At 44.2% G+C, this 23,410-nt stretch overlaps 1 protein-coding gene across 1 annotated transcript in view; it reads right to left on the minus strand.

The window, feature by feature from the left end:
- The window catches only part of PPP4R2 (protein phosphatase 4 regulatory subunit 2), a 40,867-nt gene that overhangs the window by 14,786 nt on the left and 2,671 nt on the right, over positions 1-23,410 (minus strand). The window contains exon 3 of the mRNA XM_075938649.2: positions 3,720-3,890. Coding sequence (XP_075794764.2) covers positions 3,720-3,890 — 171 coding nt within the window. The remainder of the gene's footprint in view (positions 1-3,719; positions 3,891-23,410) is intronic.

A 23,410-nucleotide genomic window follows, 5' to 3' on the forward strand; every position in this document is an offset into this window, starting at 1 on the left:
AAAGGCCTGAAAACAACTGCTCTAAGGCCACTGGTACTCTCTCAGGTCAAGATTTCCAAAGGAGTTAAATGATAGCAATGGTATAGAAAAAAAATAAGAGGGCCCATTATCCCAACGAGGAAGGGAAAAATCCTACATTCTTATAAAGAGAAGTGGCGTCTGCAGGAGGCCGCCTATAATGGTAACATGAAATCTTCAGCTGATTGGCTGCTGCTGACTTGGTTGTCAGGAGCAGATAAGAAGAGCTCAAAGAAAAAGACTGATGAGCCTAAGGATACAAATGAGTTATTTACTTTCTAGTAAATAAACGTCCAACATCACATTACAAAAAAATGCTCATTTTATGCAACTCTAGTAAATTAAGTATTTTTACTCTGCTAACAAAGTTACTGAGGTCTTCACTGGCATGGGCTTTCTGGAGCAGGCTACATATACCATATTTTAAAGCCTTTGAACTGTATGCATTGCTATTGTATTAAAGGCCCAAGTGTAGAACGGTCTCAAATTTGTTAAACTGAGCCAGTTTAGTTAATGGATGGCAAAAGAGCAAATGAGTATCAGACTGTAAAAACTATAGTCTGTGTTATGTTGCTTTAGATCAGGGGTGGGGATCTTTTTTGGGGTCAGGGGCCACAGCCACAGAAAAATCAGTCAGGGGCTACACAAAAGCGAGAAGCATAAAAACCCAAAACCAAATCCTTGCTCATGTGGCCTCTGACTGAGAAGGACACTCACCAGAGCCTAGGGGGGCCCAAGATAGATTGGGTGCTCCAGCCCTGCAGGGGGATAGCAGGGGGCTGGAGGGCCTGGAGAGCCAGCATGGGCTCCCCAATGCTGGGGGCAGCATGCAGCCCCCGGGCCTTAGGTTGCACACCCCTGCTTTAGAAAATACATCATTGGACTGTGATCACGTAAGTAGTTTTGGAATCATAGTCCAAAACAAAGCTGTATATGAAATTATTTCATTCTTGGTTGTGAAACATTTTGAATTTTAGCATTTGTTTAGAAGCAATTACTACATGGCCTCTGCTTTTTCCAACTGGTGACACCAGCTGGTTTCCACTTTTAAAGAACACATGAGGAAAGTGCTGGGAGTTCTCAATTAGCAGAACACTAACGTTTTAAAATACTGGAGCAACAAAGCAAATTTTTTTTTGTAGTGAAAGATGGTCAGACACCCAGAAGTATCACATGTGCCTTGGAACTATATGATGTGGTGGTTGCCTAGATATTCATTTCCTCTGCGTGGTTTATGAGTTTATGTAAGCTATGCAATGTAAGCAAAAAACAATTTTGACATACAGGCAGTCCCCGGGTTACGTACAAGATAGGGACTGTAGGTTTGTTCTTAAGTTGAATTTGTATGTAAGTTGGAACTGGTACATATTGTAGGGGAAACTCTAGCCAAACATTTTTTTTAGTTTTGGATAGCATAGGGAAAGGTTAACTCCCCTCTAATGTTTGTTTTGCTGTCTGTTCCCCTGTTCAGAAGATTTCACATCTATTTCTGTCCCTGTGACAAACTCAGGACTAAAGGAGTAACTCATCAAATACCAAACAGCTCTGCACCATGCTTTGAGCTAATAGCTTTATTTCCACACACCACCCAGGGTTCTAGGAGGAGGGTCCTTTTTTTGCTAACACAATGAGGCCAGCACTTTGTTTGTTTTGGTGGAGTCTTTGTTTGCCCAGGGAGCCCAGCATGTATAGGGGGAGGAGGGGCGGAGAGGCTGCTTTTGTCTGCTGTTCAGCAGCCTGTTGCTCAGGGGAGGGGGCAGCCTGTTGCTGGCAGAGGGGGAGGGGGGAGGCGTGCAGGATGCGAGGCCGTGGGGGGGAGGGGGCAGCGGGCGTGGGGAGGCACTTTTCCTCTGCCCGGCAGCTTTGCGGGATCCCTGTCCCTGTGGCCAGCTGCTGCAGGCAGAGGCCAGTTGGAGCCGGCCGAAGAGGAGGAGAAGGTGGATTCTAGGACCCAGGTGAGTGAGCCCCGGGGACGCTGCTGCGCTCCGGGAGCCCGGCATGTATAGAGGGGAGGAGGGGCAGAGAGGCTGCTTTTGTCTCTTCGGCAGCCTGTTGCTCAGGGGAGGGGGCAGCCTGTTGCTGGCAGGGGGAGGCACTTTTCCTCTGCCCAGCAGCTCTGCGGGACCCCAGTCGGAGCCGGCCCGAGGAGGAGGAGGATCCTAGGACCCAGGTGAGCGAGCCCGGGAATGCTGCTGCGCATGTGCAGGAGTTGCCTCACCCCGTTCGTATCTAGGGATCCGACGTAAGTCGGATCCATGTAAGTCGGGGACTGCCTGTACTAGAACAAAAAGCCCACACGCAAGAACAGGTTTCCTTGAAGTAGGCTACTATTAATACTAGCCAGCAGAATGCCAGACTTCATGTTACCATTTTTAGGTTTCTTAATAAATTTTATGCCAAGATTTGCTAAGCCAGAAATTTGAATGTGAAAATACCTGAAACGTTGAATATGCAGACGTATTTATTTCAATGGAGTCAATTCTGAAGCACAATCCGTGTTTTAATGTCAGTCTTAGTGTAACGTAACTGTAAAAACCATTGATCTAAGTCCACTGTGTGAATCTCAAGAGGAATCATCACAATCCTTTAAAATTGGTATTCTCAGGGGTAACATGGAGGAAGGCTCCAACATGTCCATTTACTGATAAGATGAAAATACATCAGGTATGTGGTTGGTGCAAATAAACAGAACACTGATTAACTGGACAACAAATCCGCGGCTCAGTTTAGGCTCAAGAAAGCACTCTGAAGCCATTACAAAGAAATAGCAAATGAGAATAGACGCCCATGGAAAACAAAAGTTTTATTTAAATGAAACAAAAGTGAACTTCAGAAAAGTCCTTTTACAAAAGAATACACTTGGTAGTCTAGAGAAATTAATAAACTTTCAATGTTAAAAAGATAGTTTAACAGCCAGTAAACCCATGGGGGGGGAAGGGGTTGGCCTACAAATCTGAATTTGTAGTTTTAACAATTCATGATAGATACACCATCTTAGTCGCACTGTTTGTCACATAAATCACTGTCTTGAATGAGCTGTTGAACTGCCACATGCAAATTAAGTGGACAAATATCAAAGGGTTACAGTTCATAAAATCTAAGCACTTAAAAATGGGTTAAAATAAATGTAAATTTTAGTGCCTATTTCTACCAACATACCCCTTTTTATGCATCCTTTTTGTATTGTATGAATAATAAAAGTTAATCACAGCTTTTAAAACAACTGAAGATACTTACAAGAGTGACAAGATATTAGAGTAATAATTAAACAGATTTTGGACTTTGGTTTTTAAAAGTTATCACAAAATATTCAGAGGGGTAGCCGAGTTAGTCTGTAACAGGAAAAATGTAAACAACAAATAGTCTGGTAGCACTTTAAAGACTAACAAAACATGTAGATGGTACCATGAGCTTTCGAGGGCAAAACCCAGTTCTTCAGATTCTGAAGAAGTGGGCTTTGCTCATGAAAGCTCATGATACCATATACAATAAAATAGTTGATAAGTTTAAGTTGATAGGTATCAATTTATTGGAAATTAAGTGGTCTATGGCAAGCGTTGAGCAAAATGAACAGGTGGAACTAAATCACAGTAAGGCTGGAAAGGACCTCAAGAGGTCAACTGTGAAGGTTAACGATTATTGCTTAGTCTTGAGATAAAAATTGTTTAAAACCAAATGAGATTTGATTAAAAATTACATACCCATTAAATCCAGTGACAATTTTCAGGATTCGCTCCTTCATCTCCTCAAAGGGAATATATTCCACATTTGGATTAGGGGGGCCTCTCGGTTCAGGTGCAGAGGTTCTGAAGTCATCCATCACTTTCTCCAGTTTGAAAATAAAATAGCCTTTAAACTGAGACCACTGAATCCTAAATAAAAAAGGTTAAATAAAAAGTGGTTTAAGACACACACAAAATATCCATATTATAACTTTGTTTAGATCAAAAGCAAAAATCTTAAAAGAGATGAATTTTTACAGCCAGGGAGTTCAAAGATTTAATGATTTTAAGCATATAAAATGTCTCAGTTGGCTAAGACTCTTCCAAGAATTGTACACAGGACGAAAGTAAATACTATCTTTAACAAGAAGGACATCAACACCATTTTTACCAGAGGTGAGTGTCAACTGCCAGACAGTGAATGAGAGAACAGGTAGGGCAGAAGGTTCTCTATGAAGGACCCTGAAAGTGAAAGCTGGCTTTCCATGTGTACCAGCTCCCACCCACTCCCCTCCCCCAGAGGCAGCAAGGGTGGGAGAGCTGGCTCGCAGGAGCTGACATGCAGAGAGCTGGTTTAAAAGCCAGCTCCCAACTTTCTCCCCACCCTACACTTGCTGCCTAGTCATTAGGATTACCCAATAAGCCCAGACTTACTTGTTAATCATGTAACTGACCACACACTAACATCCCTAAAAAGAACCAACAGCACACTTAGAGTCCACAAAGCAGATAAGACACATGATAACATCACACGCTGCTTTTAGAATTCTTGTTCTCATTTTAAATATCTAAGATCTTGCAGAATTTTTGAATGAAGTAGGAGCAGATAGTGGAAAGTGTGTTAAAGATGAAATGATATAGACCACAGCTGCTTGATAATGGGGAGTAGGCATGTAAAATGTTTAACCAGTTAAAGGGAGCATGGGTGCAGGCAAGGGCTGCTCTAGCCACAGGCCCCCCAGCAAAGGCATGGGCTGCTCTAGCCCTGTCTGTGGTGGGTCTGGGTAAGGGCTACTCTGGTCCTCCAGACAACAGGTTAACAGTTAACAGGAACCAGTAAGCATCACCTGTTAACTGGCTAACCTTTCACTTCCCTAATGAAGAGGCAGTTGAGGAGAAAGAGCAAAACAAGGAATGAACACTGGAGCCATGGCCATCCGTTGGCCATTTAGATCAAAAGAAGTCACCATCACTTGATGCTGCTTCAGCATCAACAGTATCTCATATGAAATACTTCCATTCCCTCTTATTAACCTGTTCACTTGTCTCTTTTTCCACAGCTGCCATATTGAGCAGATGTATCTATCTTCTCTAGCTTATTGTATGTACCGATCAATGCCAAGTGCTGGCCCAGGCAAACAACCTTTAGCAGTTAATATTTTTTCCTTGCATTGCTGCAAACTCATAGAATTTAGTCAGAAGTAGAAGCCCCTTTGAAATGGAACTCTGTGTAAAGAAAGGTCAATCACTATAGAAGCCATAAGCAAGCCATCCCCAGATTCCCAATCTGTCCAGGAATATCTTCCTACCAAAAAATGTTAGGTTGATGGGAGAAGCAGAAAAGCAACCAAAAAACTGGCACAGAGGCAGACTAGGGCTATTGAGTGCAGTAATGCATGCTTAACAGCAGGGTGGGATAGCAACTAACAAAAAAAGACGAGAGTCATCACCAACAGATACGTTTTCTGCCTATAATCCTATCATTCCTAGACTGTTGTGACTGTTTCCCATGTGCAGATTTCAAGTGAAGACATTTATCTAGGTAGGACTGCTAGAAACAAGTTCCTTGTTTAGAAGAATTGCTGAACACACAACTTCACTGAATCTTTAAGAATATTGTATCACCTCGCACAAGCTTAAGTTAGTGCTTTTTGCTTGCACCTGCTAGAAAAGTTAGACCATGAAAGTGAAATTTAAGAGACTGAGGGTATGAATTTGGTTTTCCAATACACCATCACTGAACACAAGAATTTTCACACACAACCATCTTAGTAATTTGCATCAATTTGATTTAAAAATCAAGACTCCTAATTCAACTTTGGAAGTTATGGGCACAATTTAGACATACAATTGCACACCTATAGTTTGAAAATTGAACCCTTAAATCAATTTACAAAAGACTATCAAAGGTGGACTGTTTAACAGGTATATGAAGTTTATTATTTGTCAAAAGCACAAATACTTAGATCTATTCTAAACATGACAAACAAAATGCATGCCAATAATTCAGCACCTGAAGCATTCCCACAAGAAGTCAGTAATCAGAAAGGAAAAAATGAAAATAGGCTGATTTCTGTTTTAAGTAAAGCAATATGTACAGTTTGTCAAAAACACCTTGAGAATGCCCTCTTCAAACTAAGATACGTAAACATAGCCTTTTGCTACAAAGGCAGATGTTTGTGTGAATCAACAGAATTTCTCCCCTTGAGGAATAGCAGAAGCTGAACTACAGAAAGCTTCCACCAATGAGCAGCTTAATGAAAATAAAAACAGAAGAAAGTAATTGTATATGTGAAGTTCTTACAATAAAGAATAATTTAGAAAAACGTCAAGCTCTTAAAAAAATATCCAACTGAGGATTCTGCATGGAAAAGACAGTACTCTCAAGATAATGCACCCACTGAATAGGCATGCAAAAACTTTCCCCTGACATATGTCATCTCCATATCTGCACACTAAGGTAAGTAGTTCTTCCCAAATGCAAGCTGAGGTAAATAATGGTGCCACAAGTTTTTTCTTGACACTAAGAGTTTATACTAGCAATTTAAAAGAACCCTGGATGGCAGATTATTTACATGTGTAACTTATGTTTTAAAACATGTTCCAATGAGTATTCCTCCACATTGTACAAATACTTTTAGAAACAGTACTCTGAGTGAAAGAAAATCAGCTTGTCTTAAAAAGTAAAAACTAGAACACTCTGGCTAACAAATATTTTTAAGTATACCCAAATTCTATGCATTTCTTAAGTGCTCAAATAGCTTGGTCACCTACTATCAATGTATTTAATGTCAATAACAGTGCAACAAGAAAAAAAATTAATTCCCAGCTATGATGCAAGTATGTAACAAGCAGCATTTTTATCAATAATAATGGCTAATGCAACCCAAGGCTTGAAACACCAAAGTATTAAAATGGTACAGTAACTTAAACCTGGAAACTGCTACACTTTAATGTTATCTGCAGTTTGGTTTCTCCAGTTGAGATTTCCTATTTCATGCTGTACTCCACAAATCAAACAAGACACAATGTTCTAGTTTTAAAAACCTGTTAATCACTACTGCTACATAGCAACAGTAACCAAACACTCTGCACTAGCATAAAAAAGCAGTCTCTGATATTAAACTCTAACAACTAAAGAATAAAGAAAACATGTAGGGAACAGAAAGAAAGATTTAAAAACAAAAAAGTTATAGAAATAGGTTGAAATTTAAACCCGGGACTGAAGAAAATAAATAAGGAAGCAACCAACACTGGAGTTGATACTCAGAGATTTTCCAAGTAGAAAGTGAGATTTGATGAAAAGAGGAGGCTTGCACAGAGACATAGAATCCATTATACGGACAGGAACAAAGGACAGAGTGAGGAATAGACAAACTGAAGCAATAAGAAGAGTGGACAGAGATGAAGATGCAAGATGGGAAACAAAAGGAAAAGATGAGGTCTCCATTGTACACTGTTTTGCCAAGGAGTTTGACCCTTATGGGTCAAAGCAATAAGTTGCTGGGAACAATAGCATGGTCAAAGCAGAACACAAAGATGGGTTTTATTGGCTAAAAGTTGAATGAGAGAGAGAAGAAAGTTAGTGAGGAGATAGCAAAAAAATATAATACTTCATGGCGAGAATGTTAAAAACCAAGTAACTGTATTGAGTACATAATTAGTCAATTTGTATCAAGTACACAATTAGTAAATAAGAGGGCCCGCTGCAGCAGGACAGCCCAGCTCCTATTACATTTAAACTGCAGAGCCACAACAGGGAAAGGTCCCAAACCCAGCACGAGCTGCAACTGATGAGTCCTGGCTTGCACCAGGACCTGAACGTACCCCGCTGCAGCTTACCACATTTAAAAGGCCGAGTAATCGCAGGCTAAGTTCGGGGATCCAGCACAAGCTGACTTCTCCCCCCTTCTACCTGGGGAAATGGTGCTAGCGGGAACTGGATTTTAAGCCAGCTCCCACTTCCCTCCACTTGCTGCCTCTGATAGAGGCAGTGAGGGAGGGGGAACAAGTAGTCAACTAATCAGCTACTCTTTTACATCCCTATTTCATGGGAAAGATCATAATAAGCCTAGAACTGGAAATAGACAGGCAACAGTGAATTTTAGAAATGAAAGAAGCAAAATTTGCTGAGGACCTGAATGAAAAAGGAAATAAAACTGAAGAGTCAAAGGTAATTCAAGTTGCAATTATATTGCATAAAGACGAGCGGGAATAAGAACTGCTTCTTCAAAAGTGCACATATTACCCAATATAGATTCCTTGTCACAGTTTAAAGTTATACCAATTCTTTGAGGAATACTTTTCCAACCTAAGGAAAGGCTGCCTTTCCCCCATAGCTTGACATTGTCTGCTACAGTTTTCATTCCTCGTTACCATGGCTTCATTACTGAAATGCATTAACAAGCCTTTTAAAGAATGTAAAGAACAGTAGTTCATTCAGAATCTAGTGCTACACTTTGATTTCATGCAAGAACTGAAGCACATGAAACGCTTTACGAAATGCGCTCACTTTGTAGTTCACTACCAAGTTGTAAAATACGGTACATGATACAAAAGCTTGTTCTAACCAACTAACAGAAAATCCATAGTTTCACTGCAAACTGAAGGAGCCCAATCACGCTGTTACTCTCACCTCTTTGGGAGCTTTGAAAGGACAGCAATGAAGTGCTAGGCCCCCTTTTTTGCTCCACCAATCACTTACTTGGAGGCCTTACATTCGCTTAAGTAGGAAAAGTATCTCTCCCCCTCTTCACCCAGTCTACCATGGAAGCCCTTCTCCCTGACTACTAGGAAAAGGGGAAGCTTTTTCCATCTGTTCCCATTCAGTATCAGGCCATTTCCTACTCACCACCAGTGAAAGCATTTTGCATGCACCAGGTAAGTTTTATTATCTCCTCACTAGCCTTTCAACTATCCTACCTGGAATGATCAGACTTCACATTTCGTAATCAAGAAAAACAAAAAAACTTTTAAAAAACCCATAAACTCTCTTAATGCATTTAAACAAAGGAACTGGCACAAAATGAAGCATCCAAATGACTGAAAAAGCAGCATAAAAACTAGAAATGATGAAAATCCTAGAATCCAAAGGATTTTAGAATAGTACCTCAGTGCTGGATCTCTGACAGGTAACAGACCACAAAGAGAAGTGCCTAAATACATAAATAAAAGTGAAACTGCAGCTGTCCTCAACATACAAACACATCTGCCCATTGATATGTTCCTGAAGAGAACTATTCAAGATATGTTTGAACTAGGGATGTTAAGAACATAGCAGAATAACCATATAAGCAATACACTGATGCTTATCGGTTAACAGTATTGGATATACTCAGTGAAAAGGTGGCTGCAGCAGGGAAGCCACCAGGGGCTAGCAGTCCAGGTCCCAGGGAGGAGGTTTCCCTCTGGCAGAGAAGCCACGTTCCTGGGAGCCAGGCCGGAAGGGACTGGCAACCGGGCTCCCAGGGAAGCTTCACTGCAGGCTCTGCAGTATAAAGCGAAGCTTTACTGCAGGCTGCACCCCCTGCTTGCTATGCTTGCCAACCCTCCTCTGTCCAGGGCAGCATGATCATGGCTGCTCCTCCTACCCCCACTGCAGCAGAAGGGGGGCTACCAGCATCCCTGTCTGTGGTCAGATAGGGGCTGGACCACAGGGCCTGCCCCAGGATCGGGGCTGGGAACAGGACGCTGCAGCCAGATGGGGGCTGGGCCCTACTAGGGGCCTGGCTGGTCATGCTTAATTTTAAATAAATTAAAATATTATGCCCAACACTAAAATGTTTCAACATTGTCTTTATGCATGGGAGGGGTGGTGAACTTTTTTGGGTAGGGGGGCCAATGAGCCACAGAAAAATCAGTTGGGGTCCACTTAAGTGAAAATCAAAAAAGCTCCTCCAAAAACGCTCAATCCTCATTGATGTGGCCCACACCCGAACCCAGAGCCTAGGGGGCCCACAAAATCCATGAATCCTGGAAGAGTTAATCTGGCCTGAGGCCTTGGTAACAGTATTGCATTAAGTATCTGACACTACTATAAGGTTTGATCTTGAGGTGCATTACCATATTTTATCTGTGTTGTTACAGCACAGGTCTTAACAGAATTACAGCATAGAATACAGTTAAAGCAAGTTTCAGATCTGCCCACACGATGACATTAACATCTTGTTTTAATTATGTAAGAGACAAGGGATGTTAAAACGTGTTTAAGTAACCATGGTGATAGAAATGTAGCCGTGTTAGTCTGGTGTAGCTGTAACAAAATACAGGACTATGTAGCACTTTAAAGACTAACAAGATGGTTTATTAGATTATGAGCTTTCGTGGGCCAGACCCACTTCCTCAGATCAAATAGTGGAAGTTCAAATTCTTCCACTATTTGATCTGAGGAAGTGGGTCTGGCCCACGAAAGCTCATCATCTAATAAACCATCTTGTTAGTCTTTAAAGTGCTACATAGTCCTGTATTTTGTTTAAGTAACCATGTAACTGCTACCGTATGCCCAGGCTCATTGGTTAACCATGTACAATGGTTACATTTTCACATCCCTATAAAACACTACTGTATAGTAAACACATCCCCTACTGTTTCTGTTCAGTAGATGGGACATTTAACATAGCAGAACAAAATTGTAAACTTCAGTAGTATCTATGGGCAGGAAAGTCAGAATGAGGTCTAAAGAAATATGAACAGAGGGGGAGAAAATGTGATTTAGATCAGAGCACAATCTTAAATGAAGATACTGAAATTCTCTTAATCTTACTGGAATTGTGTCACAGAATAAGGGTCTAATTAAAAAAAAAAATCACATCATCCTGGGGAAATGTTGAACTTTTGGAGAACTTGGTTATCTTGTAATATTAGAATCCAAGGAATCTCAGTGGATGGCAATATTTTGATTATGCTGAATTTAAGGAGTTATTGGTTTAAATGTTAAGAGGACCCCTATGTGTTCTGAAAATAAACCAGTCATAACACTAGAAAGCAAGCAAAAAAATAAAGGGAAACAATAGGCACCTACTACTACATTTTGTGATCTTGTGAGGCCACAAAAGAAACAAGTTTCAGATATAGAAGAGGATTGTTATTCCCCCCACCCTGAACAGCAGCCCAGTGAAAAGTGAAAAAAGAACAAAGATTTGAAACAGCTTTACTGCGAAAGTACAATCAAGCATTCCATTTCCAGTTAGCCTAAAGAAAAAACAAAGTACATTTTCTGGGAGAAGTTCATGAAACATGAATATTCAAAACCAAAGGACAAGCTGAAAACTAACTTAGCAGAATGAAGGCTTTATTCAGTATACTCTGTGATAGGGGGAGAGAGCAAAAGAATTCCATATGTTAATAGTTATCCCCAAAAGTATTATTGTTGACTTTGAAGCCAACTGAGTGCTGTGCATTTTTTCTTCCAGTTTCTTTTATTTCTGTATGGGTTTGCTTAGTACAGACTATGACTTTTTAAATACAACAAAACAAAAATAGAGTTATGTTTTTAGCTCTCAGTCACTGTTTGTCTTAGGGATGTTAATAACTAGTCGACTATCCGATTAGCATACGCTGATTGGATAGTTGACTAGTGACTCAACTAGTTACTTTCCACCCGCTTGCTGCCTCTACCAAAGAGAGGCACAGCAAGCAGGTGAAAGAAGCAGGAACCTGTGCTGGGGGGAAGCTGGCTTAAAAGACAGTCCCACCCCGCCCCCCAGCACGATCTCCATAGGAGGCAGAGGTGTAGCAGGGGACCGGACGTGAGCCAGGAATGATGGCTCTTAATACATATAAAAAGGCAGAGCTGCAGCGGGGTTAGTTCCCAGGGCTGGTAGCTAACCCCACTGTGGCTCTGCAATCCCCCACCCCTTATCAACTAGTCGATTAGCTGATTAAATGCCATTTAACAGCCCCAGTTTGTCCTCTTCCTATCCATTTGTACAACACCACTGTTGAGAAAGATATGCTCCTGAACATACTACTTCCCCAGAGGTACTGGCAGTACTAGCATGAAATGGTCTAATTTAGTCTCCTAGTGTTAGCAAATGCTGGGAAAACCGAACTGAAATACATTTATTACTAGGATTATCTAAAAATTCAGACTGAAGCCAGGAAACAATGCACTCCTGGAAATTTGCATCCATTTAAACATCAACTTCAGGAGTAATATTCTGCAATATTCTTCCCTGCCCTTGATGCAAACAGTAACTAAATTACCCTTGACTATTTTTGGATATACCTCAATGCTCACATTTTTCTTTCACTTTTTTAAAAAAAAGGATCATTGTGTACCCACAATTTTTACCACAAGTCCTGGTGACAGCTAGGAAGTGGAGGACATTTGTTCAACTCTGAAACACCTGGGATGAGATCCTGGTGGCATTACAGTCAATGGCAAAAGTCCCATTAATGTCAATGTAGCCAGAATTTCACTCCCTGATACTTACTTTAATGTATCATAGAGATGATATGCAAGTAAATGAGCTAATTCAACAGGAGAAATTATAACCGTTTAAAACTAGTGTGGTGCTATACCAGGTTAACATGATTAGTCTATGTGTTTTAGAAATGTGTGTCTGTCCATCAGTGAGTCCGTTTGTTCCAGAACTCCTTTACACTGAAGTGCTTACAGCATCTGTGCTACAGAGGACAAGAACCTATGAAGATACGGAGGAGAAAAAACCTAATTAGTGGAAGTAACAACTTATGAGAACATTAATGAATGACTAGAAGGGGAAAGTGAATAGGCCTGGGTATGATTAAATTGGTTGGCAGAGTGAATCAACGGTAAAGTGTGCATCAGGGATGTTAGGTGGCGGGTAATAGAACAGTCGTGTAACTGCATGAAACCTTAGCAGTTTCTCAATTATTCTATAGTCCTGGGGGCAGGGCAGGCAGCCAATGCAATCCAGCCCCACTCCTGGGGAGCCCCTACCACCCCATGCTGCTGCCTCTATATTAGAGGCTGCAGCGCCAGGTGGCATGCGGGAGCCAGTTTAAAAACCAGCTCCCCATGCAGACTGGCTGCCTGCTTCTCCGTACTACTGCCTCCAATGCAGGAGGCTGCTGCGACGCAACCTCTATCCATGGAGGCCTGGAATGGCCACCAACAGAGATTGATCCAACAACAGCCCGTCTGCGCGGGGTCCCAGCCAGTGTTCCCTGTAAGTTGTGCACTTGTGCAGCCGCTCAGGAGATATTCCAATTCCACATAGCTGATTAGCAGAGTGCCCACAGCTAGGTTTTTATTTTTACTGGTGGTGCACAGACACATTAGGGTACACATAAAATTTATCACACTAGTGGATGGAAAAAAACCAACTATTAGAGGAAACATTGGTCCCAGCTCCCGGTGGACATCCCCTCTATGCTGCCGTCAGGGTCTACTGCTGCAAAGCAGCTTAGGCCCACAGCAGGCACAGCAGAAGAGGCAGCAAGTGGGGGGAGGAGGGGGAAGAAGGTGGTGAGGGGGAGCACCGCAGAGCTGGTGCTGGGGGGAACTGGCTTTTAAGCCAGCTCCCCCAGCACCAGCTCGTCTCAGAAAGGCAGCGGAAAGGGGAAATGTGAATAGTAGAGAAGATTAACCTTAGGCTTATTGGTTAATTGTACACCTGAATACTTGTTTACATCCCTAGTGTGCATATTTGGTTGGGGAAGAGGCGTTCTGCCGTGTAGATATGGCCTCACACATAAACCTAGCAATTGTACAGCTGCACTACTGTATAGTCTCTTGTGTAACTGCTTCATGTCAGCAAGAGAACTCTCCTGTTGGCATAATTAAGCCATCTCCAATGGTGGTAACTAAATCAGTAGGACAATCTCCCACCAACTTGGGTGAAATTTATGTCCGTCGGGGGAGGAGAGGGTGTTTTTTTCAACCCTCAAATGACAATTTTACCAATGAAAGTGCTACTGTAGGAAAAGCCTGAGAGAGCAACAGCTTGAAATTTACAAGAACAGCAGCAATTATGTGAAGTGAGCTTGGGAAGCCTGGTATACACACGAGTATGTACAGAAACATCAGACAGCTGTATGTAACAGTATATGCTCACACACATGGACTTTGTCATTGTAAGATAGAAAATTTTCCAGCCTAAGCAATAATGTACTTTCTGCAAGGTTGATACACAATACAGGCAGTCCCCGGGTTACGTACAAGATAGGGACTATAGGTTTGTTCTTAAGTTGAATTTGTATGTAAGTCAGAACTGGCTCCAGATTGAGCCACTCCTGCTGAAACTGACCAGGGGCTGACTACAGGAAGCCGGAGGCAGAGTTGCTCTGCCCCCAGCTTCCTGGAATCAGCCTGATCAGTTTCAACAGCTGCTGAATCTGGAGCCTGGGACAGAACAGCTGGGGCGCTGCCCGGTAGGTTCCCACAGGACCAACCCGGCAGCACCCCAGCTGCTCTACCCGAGGCATCCCGCAAGAAAAGCCTAGTCTGCTGGGGGGGGGGGGGAGGGAGGAGGCGCACTAGCTACGCCCCCTCCCCCCCAACAGACCAGGGAGACCCAAGCGAAGCCGCACAGGCGGAGGGACCCCGCTGCCCGTGTGGCTTTGCTCCCGTCTCCCTGGGGTGCTGGGGGGGAGTCCCCCCAGCACACCAGGGAGACCCGAGCAAAGCCGCACAGGCGGAGGGACCCCACCGCCCGTGTGGCTTTGCTCCCGTCTCCCTGGGGTGCTGGGGGGGAGTCCCCCCAGCACACCAGGGAGACCCGAGCAAAGCCGCACAGGCGGAGGGACCCCACCGCCCGTGTGGCTTTGCTCCTGTCTCCCTGGTCTGCTGGGGGGGGGTCCAGCAAAGGTGCTGAACCCCCCCCGCAGCAGACCAGGGGGACAGGAGCAAAGCCACCCAGGCAGCGTGGGTACCACTGCCTGGGCGGCTTTGCTCCCGGGCAAACGAGCAAAGCCGCCCAGGCAGCGGCTTTGCTCGGGTGTCTCTGGTCTGCTGGGGGGGTCCAGCGGCTTCGCTGGATGCCCCCCCAGCAGACCAGGGAGACCGGGAGAAGCTTTTCTCGCCCTGGAGGACACGGGCAGCGACCCGCCGCCCGTGAGCTCCGGGGCGAGAAAAGCCCCGTTCGTAAGTGTGGATCTGACGTAAGTTGGATCCGCGTAAGTCGGGGACTGCCTGTACATTCATTCAATGTGGCATGTTAGCATTACTATGAGAATCTTGGATTATGCATTTCTTAATCAAAAATGTAAATTCTGCCCTAATGTTTCTTAAACATTTAATTTCTGAAACAGAATCAGAAGCACTTAGCACCCAAATTCCACAACTTGAGCCACTAGATGCAGACAATCTGACCTTTTGATTATTTGTCCCTTTCTCTTCAGTCCCAAAAATCACAACGAAGTACCAGAGATGTTAAAAATTGTGTAATAGCATGACCATGTAACCCCATCAGTCAGCCATTGCCCACCCAGCTCCTGGGGAGGTGGCTTCGCTGCCTTGCTGTAGTGGAAATGCCTCCCCGTGAGCCAGCTGAATAACCAAGATCATTAACAGATAAGCATCAGCTTATCCATTAGGGGTTAATCAGCTATACTCTAACACAGGGTGGGCAATAATTTTTGGGGGGAAGTCACTCCAAGATTTTGGAAACTGGTCAAGGGCCACACTTCTCTGTGGATGAGATGTGGGGTCTAGGGTGGAGGTTGGGTGCAGAAGGACACACAGGGTAAAGGGCCTAGGATGAAGGAGATGGTGTGAGATCTGAGAGGGAGTCTGGGTGAAGGAGGGAGTTGTGACCTGGGCCAGGGGATTGAGGTGTAGGGTCAGGGAAGAAGTAAGGGTGAAGGAGAGGATAATGTGCTGGGGGAGGGGCTCTAGGAGGAGGTACAAAGTCTGGGAGGGAATTGTGACCTGGGGCAGGGGGATGCAGAGGATTTGGATGGTAACCTGGGGGAGGGAACTGGGGTATGAGAGGGGCAGAGGGTGCCAAGCTCTGACTAAGTGGCACTTACCTAAGCCAGCAGCCCTGCAGCACCCCCAAGGCAGTCTGGGCTCCCTGCCTGCTGCAGCCCTAGGTCACTATAAACAGCAGGCTTGTTCCTGCCACATGATTCTCAGCTCCAGGAAGGAGCTTGAGTTGCCCCCATATCCCAGGCCAATATCTCAGCTCCCACTGGCTGGTTGTTTCCAGACAATAGGGGCTGATAGACTGGCTGGGGTCAATTCCTATAGGCTGGAAACAACCAGCCAGTAGGAACTGAGGATTGGGCTGGGAGATCACATAAAGCCTCCCCCTCCCAGTAGGGCAGAGACTGCACTTTAAACCACAGCAGCGTGCCTGAGGGTCCCAGCAGGGTGGTCCGCAGGCCAGATCCACTGGCTTGGCAAGCCGGATCTGGCCCCCTGGCCGTATTTTGCCCAGCCCTGCTCTAACATCCCTAACACCACACAGACTAGTTCACATTTCTGGGAGGCACCACTGCACTTTGTAAAAGAAAAGGAAAAAATATGTAGGACTTTAAAGACTAACATGATAGTTTATTAGCTTTTGAGAGGCAGACCCACTTCTTCAGATCATATTATGAAAGTGAATTGGCATGGCTATATTTAACAAAGGAATACAATGAAAAGTAAACAAATGATGAACTAACAAATCAGATATTAGAATAGAAGGTGGGGTGAGGGGCAAGGAAGAGATAAGCAAGGATGAAATAGCTTCTTGTAAGTCAATAAGTGGCTAATCTGGAGTTACTACATTATCAATAGGTAGGGAACAAAATACAGGACTATGTAGCACTTTAAAGACTAACAAGATGGTTTATTAGATGATGAGCTTTCGTGGGCCAGACCCACTTCCTCAGATCAAAGAGTGGAAGAAAATAGTCACAACAATATATACCAAAGGATACAATTAAAAAAAATGAACATATAAAAAGGACAAATCAAACTTCAGAACAGAAAGGGGATGCGGGGAGAGGTAAATGTCTGTGAGCTAATGGTATTAGAGGTGATAATAGGGGAAGCTATCTTTGTAATGGGTAAGATAACTAGAGTCTTTGTTAAGACCCCGGTGTAAAGGGTCGAATTTTGGCATGAACGACAATTCAGAGGATTCCCTTTCAAGTGCAGTTTTAAAAGGCTTTTGAAGCAGGATGCAGGTAATTAAGTCATTGAGACAATGTCCTTTCTGGTTGAGAAACTGTTTTTTCTTTGTGATCCTGTCTAATATCAGTTTTGTGGGCATTGATCCTTTGGCGAAGTGTCTGAGATGTTTGTCCAAAGCAGACGGACACTTTCGGCACATGATAGCATAAATTATTTTTCTGGATGCGCAGGAATGTGTGTTCTTGATCTTATAACTCACTTGGTTAGGTCCAATAATGGTATCAGCAGAGTGAATATGTGGACAAAGCTGGCAATGGAGTTTGTTGCAAGGGAAGGTACCAGGGTTGGTATTAGTGTGGTATGTCCTGTGGTGGTTGGTAAGAATCATCTTGAGGTTAGGTGGTTGTCTATAGGAGACTATGGGTCTGTCTCCCAGAGCCTCTTTGAGTATGGTATCCTGTTCCAGTATAGGCTGTAGTTTATTGATAATGTGTTGGACAGGTTTAAGTTGGGGGTTGTAGGTGATGACAAGTGGTGTTCTATTGTTGGTTTTCTTGGGTCTGTCTTGAAGTAGATGGTTTCTAGGTATTCGTCTGGCTCTTTCAATTTACTTTTTTATTTCTCCGGGTGCGTAGTTGAGGTTTATAATGCGTGGTAGAGATTCTGAAGTTTCTGGTCTGTCTTTGTAATGTGTAAGGTAATTAGTATCTTTATTAAGGCCCATTCGCAAAGTGTCGAATTTAAGCATGAATAAAAGTTTTGAAGTCTCTCTCTGTAATCTGGTGTTAAAGTCTCTTTGAAGTAAGAGGCATGTTGTCAGGTCTTTAAGAGAATGGCCAGTTAGATTAAAATGTTGACAAACAGGTTTTTCTGTTTGAAGACGTCTGATTTGTGGGCATTAATTCTTTGGCAAAGTGACTGAGCAGTTTGTCCAATATACATTGCAGAAGGACATTGCTGGCACATGGTGGCATAAATCACATTGCTGGACGTACAGGAATATGAGCCCTACACTTTGTGTACACCACAATGATGCCTCTGAAAGGTACCATACTGAAATTGAATAATTACTATACATACGGTGACCATATTTTCTGAACCAAAATTAGGGACACATTAGCCACACCTCCTGATGGCCATTAACCACATCCCTAGAGGTAACTCTCAGGATCAAGATGGATACATGACCAAAAAGTAAAAGTATCATGTGACCCGCCCCCCCCCCCCCCAAGAACTTTTCCCACCATCTGCCTACCAATAGGGATGAGTTTGGCCTCCACCCAACCCCCCCCTCTCATGCAAATATCCTGCAATTGCATTAACCCAATTAGTGTCACATTAACTCGGGGGGTAGGAAAAGAGTGTTCCCTATAAGAGTTTCCTCCCATGAGCAGAATCATTTTTGTGTTGTGCATCACTACTGAGTTCATGCAGCTTGTCTGGATGTACCACTGTGGCACCGAAGTTATTAATAAATATCTTATAAACCTCTACCACCTTGTCTCCTCCCCTTACTCCATCAGCTTCCCTGCTGCCCCCCTCACCCTCCTCTGCTGTCCTCCTGACTACTGCCCTTTTCACTGTCCTCAGCCCTCGTAGGACCTGCCCACCTGCACCAGCCTCTCTCACCCCCCGTGCCCACTCCTCCAGTAGTCCCACTTGGATCATTTGAACTACCCTTCCTCATCCCCTCTCCTAACACATCCCTCATCTCTCTCCTCTGGTTGCGGTCCCTCCCCTGCAGGTGTCTGGCCTTCTGCTTCACCCCCAGAATCCCGTCACCTGCACCTTCCCTTACGCCTGCAACCTCCTGGTGCCTCCCCCTTCCCTCACTGTCCCTGCTCCCCTTGCCTTCTTTTTCCCTGATGCCCACCCCCCACACCCTCTGCCCAAGTTCTCCCCTTGCCCCTCTGTGCCCTTGCTCCATCCCTGCCTTCCTCATACCCACTCCTCCTTTAAACCCTTCTCCCAGCATCTCCTCCTCCAGCCTCTTGCCCCCAATCCCCCTCCCCTCTCCTCTCCCAGCATCACCCTGTTCCCTCCCACTGACACCTCCACTCTCTTTTCCTGCCCTTTTCCTCATTGTCTCCATTTGGCCCCCTGGCATTTGTCTCTCCTCCACCCAGCCCCTTGGTGCCTTCCCCTTTCTTCTCCTGCCCTGCCCCCTCCCCTCGGCACGACTCCCTTCCTCTTCCACCCCTCTAGTTTTCCCCCTGCCCCTCCCCCACCTTCTCCCCTCCAGTTTGCGGGGCTGGAGTCTGTGGTCGGGCCCCAGAAGTCGCCACAGCTCCTGCCCCAGCTGCTTCTGGAAAAAGAGGTGTATGGTCACCGTAACTACACAGATAATCCTTGAAGCATAAGCACTACTTCTATACTTCCATAGCAACCAGAGAACAAATATACCACCAGGGAAAAGACAAATGGGAAGGTTCCTTCAGTTAAACTTCCTGTGCTTTCTAGGCCTGACTGTACTCTGGGGCAGTGGTTATCAACTAGGAGTCCCGGGCTAAGTTTCCTCTAAGATGTGTGCCTCAGCAGCTGCCTATCAAACTCTGCACAGGGGCTCAGGGCTGTGGTGGGGAAAGACACCAGCGCTTGCCAGTCCCAAGGTAGAGCTGCGCTAGACTTGCCATGGCCGAGGGAAAGGCATCCTTACTCTAGCCCCAGTACAGACCTGCCCCTTCCCCAGTTCCCATCCAGCCTAGCCTGAACATGCCACAGTCACGAAGTGGCACCTTTCCCTGCCTAGGCTCCACTGGAGCAGATGTATTGAAGCACTTCTCACTTGGCCCCAAACTTCTTCAGGTGAGAGGGGGCTTCAATTAATCTCCCCCCCAGGGCAGCCTACACCCCCTCTAGCTGCACCCTAGAGCCAACATCCCCCATCTGGAGCACTCACTCCTCCTCACCACCATCACACCCTAGATCAGAGCCCCTTCCTGCTCTCACACCCCCAGAGATCTCACCCTACACACCCCAACTCTGAGTCCCCTCCCAAACACAGGTAACCCCCTTGACCCAGCCCCACCACACACACACACACCATGTGCAGAATGAGTTTTGCAATATGCACCAATATGGATGTGATGTGTCACATCACCTCCATACTGGTGCACATAAAATTAATTCTGTACATGGACATATGAGAGAGAACAGGACCCAGAAGAGGGGAGCAGGCAGGTTTCAGGGGGTCCATCAAGGATTAAGACTCACTAGACCCAGGTCAGAAAGCCAAAGCCTCATCATGCAGGATTGCAGCCTGAGACCCCAATCCCCGTCACCCACGGCTGAAGCCAAAGTTTGAGAAATTTGCTTCATGGTGCCCCCTATGGCGTGGGACCCAGGACAACAGCTCTGCTTGTTACCCTATAATGCTGGCTCTAGCTTTCATATGCCAAAGATAGTTGGGCACACATGGGCTGTACAGTTGTTATAACATATTAGGTGGGGCTTGGGGGGAAAAAAAAAACAATTGAGAACCCGTGCCCTGGTGTAGTAACTCAACTAGGAATATTAAAAAGAGATTAATTAGATAACCATGTAACCACTGAAGATCGTAGTGGTTATAAACTGCACACTCCCAGGGAGCAGAGCCAGCGGTCTTCATTCCCGGGGAGCCAGCTGCGTTGCAGGCTCTGAAGTATAAGCTCCCACCTCCCAGCCCCGCTCCCAGGGATACATCTGGCTGCCACTCTGCACTGTTGCCTCTGTTACAGAGCCTGCATCACAGGGTGACAGCTTGCTCCACATGTGCAGGGCTGGAAGCCATGTGTAATCGTTAACAGTAACCAATAAGTCCAGGCTTACTGGTTAACCGTTTAAATCAGGGGTACTCAACACATTGCCTGCTTGTTTGCGGACTGTGGGTGGGGGGAGTCAAAACAAAAAAGTAGTCAATATAATGGTCTTCAGTTGATATGAGTTTTAGTAGTTAAATTTTGGACTGTCATTGCTCATTGCAAGTGCTGTCATATGGAAATCGGATAAATACTGCATTTTATTAATATCAGCAGAATTGACTTAAATGGGGCCTGTGTGTTGTGTAGTCTTGCTTTAACCTTCGTATTCATGCCTGTCAGTGTGAAAAGTTATTTCCATATGTGTGTGTATATATTTGCATGCATATGCAACCACACTTAATTGAGGCCCTCAGCATGTGCCGTGAGTATCATTGTGGCCCCTGGGGGTTCCAAAGTTGAGTGGCCCTGATTTAAATGGTTATACTATTATATCCTTAAACCCAAAAACCTCAGAAATTTAACTAAGGGTTTAACGATGTTAGATCATCCAAAAATAAGCCCATTTTGGTATGGGATAAAGAATGGATGCACAGTATTTATTTGAAAGTGTTATATTGTACTTGGCAAAGCATTTTTAAGTCATAGTTAATTCACTTGACTAAGCAAAAAAATGCATTCCTCACTAAGAATCACCTATGTTCTCTGACTTATGTTTGAAAGTCTGCTTGCCACAAGACATCAAAGTAAAAAAACAAACAAACAAAAAAATCTCTTGTAACTTAAACAGTTGAATCAATTCACCTCTTTCCCCCCCCCCATCAACATTAATCCAACTCCATTCTGTGTTTCTTTCAGTATAAAAAGGAGCTTTACAAAGAAGTTAAAAATGAAAGTCAGATAAGTAGTACTGTGATCTTATCTATACTTACTACTAAAAGCACTACACTGTAATGCTCGAATAGGGATCCTACAGCCCATGAGCTGGATTTGGCCCAAGGCTTGCCTGGATCCAACTAGAAGGGCCACTCCCACTATCTCCCTGCGGCTGTTTGGCACACCTAGGGTTACCAGGTAGCATCCCAGACACTCCCCCCCGCCAGGCTTCCGTTGGGCGCCCAACCAGAAAATACCGGACACTGCACATGTCCGGTATTCTCTGATTTTTTTTTAAAAACAGACAGAGGGCCCAAAAACCAGACTGTCCAGTTGAATACCAGACACCTGGCAACCCTAGGCACACCCCAGCATGGCTGGAGCACCAGCGCTGGCTCCCCACTGCCCAGGGAAGGAGCCCCAAGCCTCTCAGGCCAGATCAAAGCAACCTGACTAGGGAGAATGGCCAACACGAGGAACTGAATAATGGCTCTTGGTGGCATCCTATGTATTCAGTTAGAGTTGGGATAACTTAGAAAACAAGAGCACTTAAAAGGGAAAAGATAAGCATAAGTCTTGTTCAATAATGTACTTCTCAAATTAGAAGACATCAATATTATTTTGCACAGCTCCCTGGTGTTTAATGGTTAAAGATTCAGGCCATAGTCTTTCAAACACCTAAGAATGTGTTTAACTTTACTCACAATAATAGTCCCATTGACTTCAGTAAGTCTCAAGATCATCTCATCTAAACTAAGGAGGTTAAATTTAGATCAAATAATTCGAACAGTCGATAAGGGCACCTGCACCTTTGAAATATAGCCCTGCCAGCTCGTTAAATTTCAAAAGCAGGGAGCGCGAAGCTAGTGGGGGGACTGCTTGAGTCCCCTGCTGGGCCTGTATTCCCCACCTGTGCTTTGCTTTTGAAATGTAGCAAGAGGCCTGCTCCTACTACATTCCAAAGACCGAAGTGCCACTAGTTCCTCGCTAGGCCCCTGCCCTCCACCCACGGAGACAGTACTGGGGAGAACTAGCTTTTAAGATGGTTCCCCACAGCACCAGCTCCTGCTCCCCCCATTTGCTGCCGCTCTCTGATAGAGGCAGGAGGGGGGAGGTCTGAGCGACTACTCGCTTACATCCCTAATCTGAAATACTGGGTTTTGCCCAAGAAAGCTCATGATTCTATACATTTTTGTTAGTCTCTAAAGTGCCACAGGACTACTCTTTTAAAGTTACAGATTAACAGGGCTACCCCACTGAGACTTTCAATAAGTGAAGTTATGCATGTACTTGAGTATTTGCAGCTTTTATTGCAAGATGCCACAAACCTTAGAAACTAAGTTTAGCAGCTGCACATTTATACTCAGGCTTCACAATGTACGTATAAGATTCTTAATTTCTAACCCAATCGACATAAAAAGTAATTTTGAGTGAATAAGTCCCACTGAGTCAGGTGGAACAACTCACTTAAGTTAGTATTTGTATGATTAACACCTACAATGCTAGATGTGCAATTTATAGCATGTCCATGAGAGCCTCAAAGACCTTTTTTTAAACATTTTATCTTATTTTTCAATACCACATTAATTACATTTAATAACTTAATCTACCAGAAAGTACAAATGCCACAGAAGTTATCTTTTTTTTTTTTAAATCAAGGATACACAGAGTTTGGAAAAAACATTATGAAAGCCACAATACCTTTACTTGAAAACCAGAGAAATAACATTAACTGAAATGAAACACAGCAAAATAGCCTGTTATATTATATCATTTGTTTCCTTCCCTAA

Source organism: Pelodiscus sinensis, chromosome 11 (genome assembly GCF_052426305.1).
Source record: "Pelodiscus sinensis isolate ZL-2025 chromosome 11, ASM5242630v1, whole genome shotgun sequence".
Taxonomy (NCBI): Eukaryota; Metazoa; Chordata; order Testudines; family Trionychidae; genus Pelodiscus; species Pelodiscus sinensis.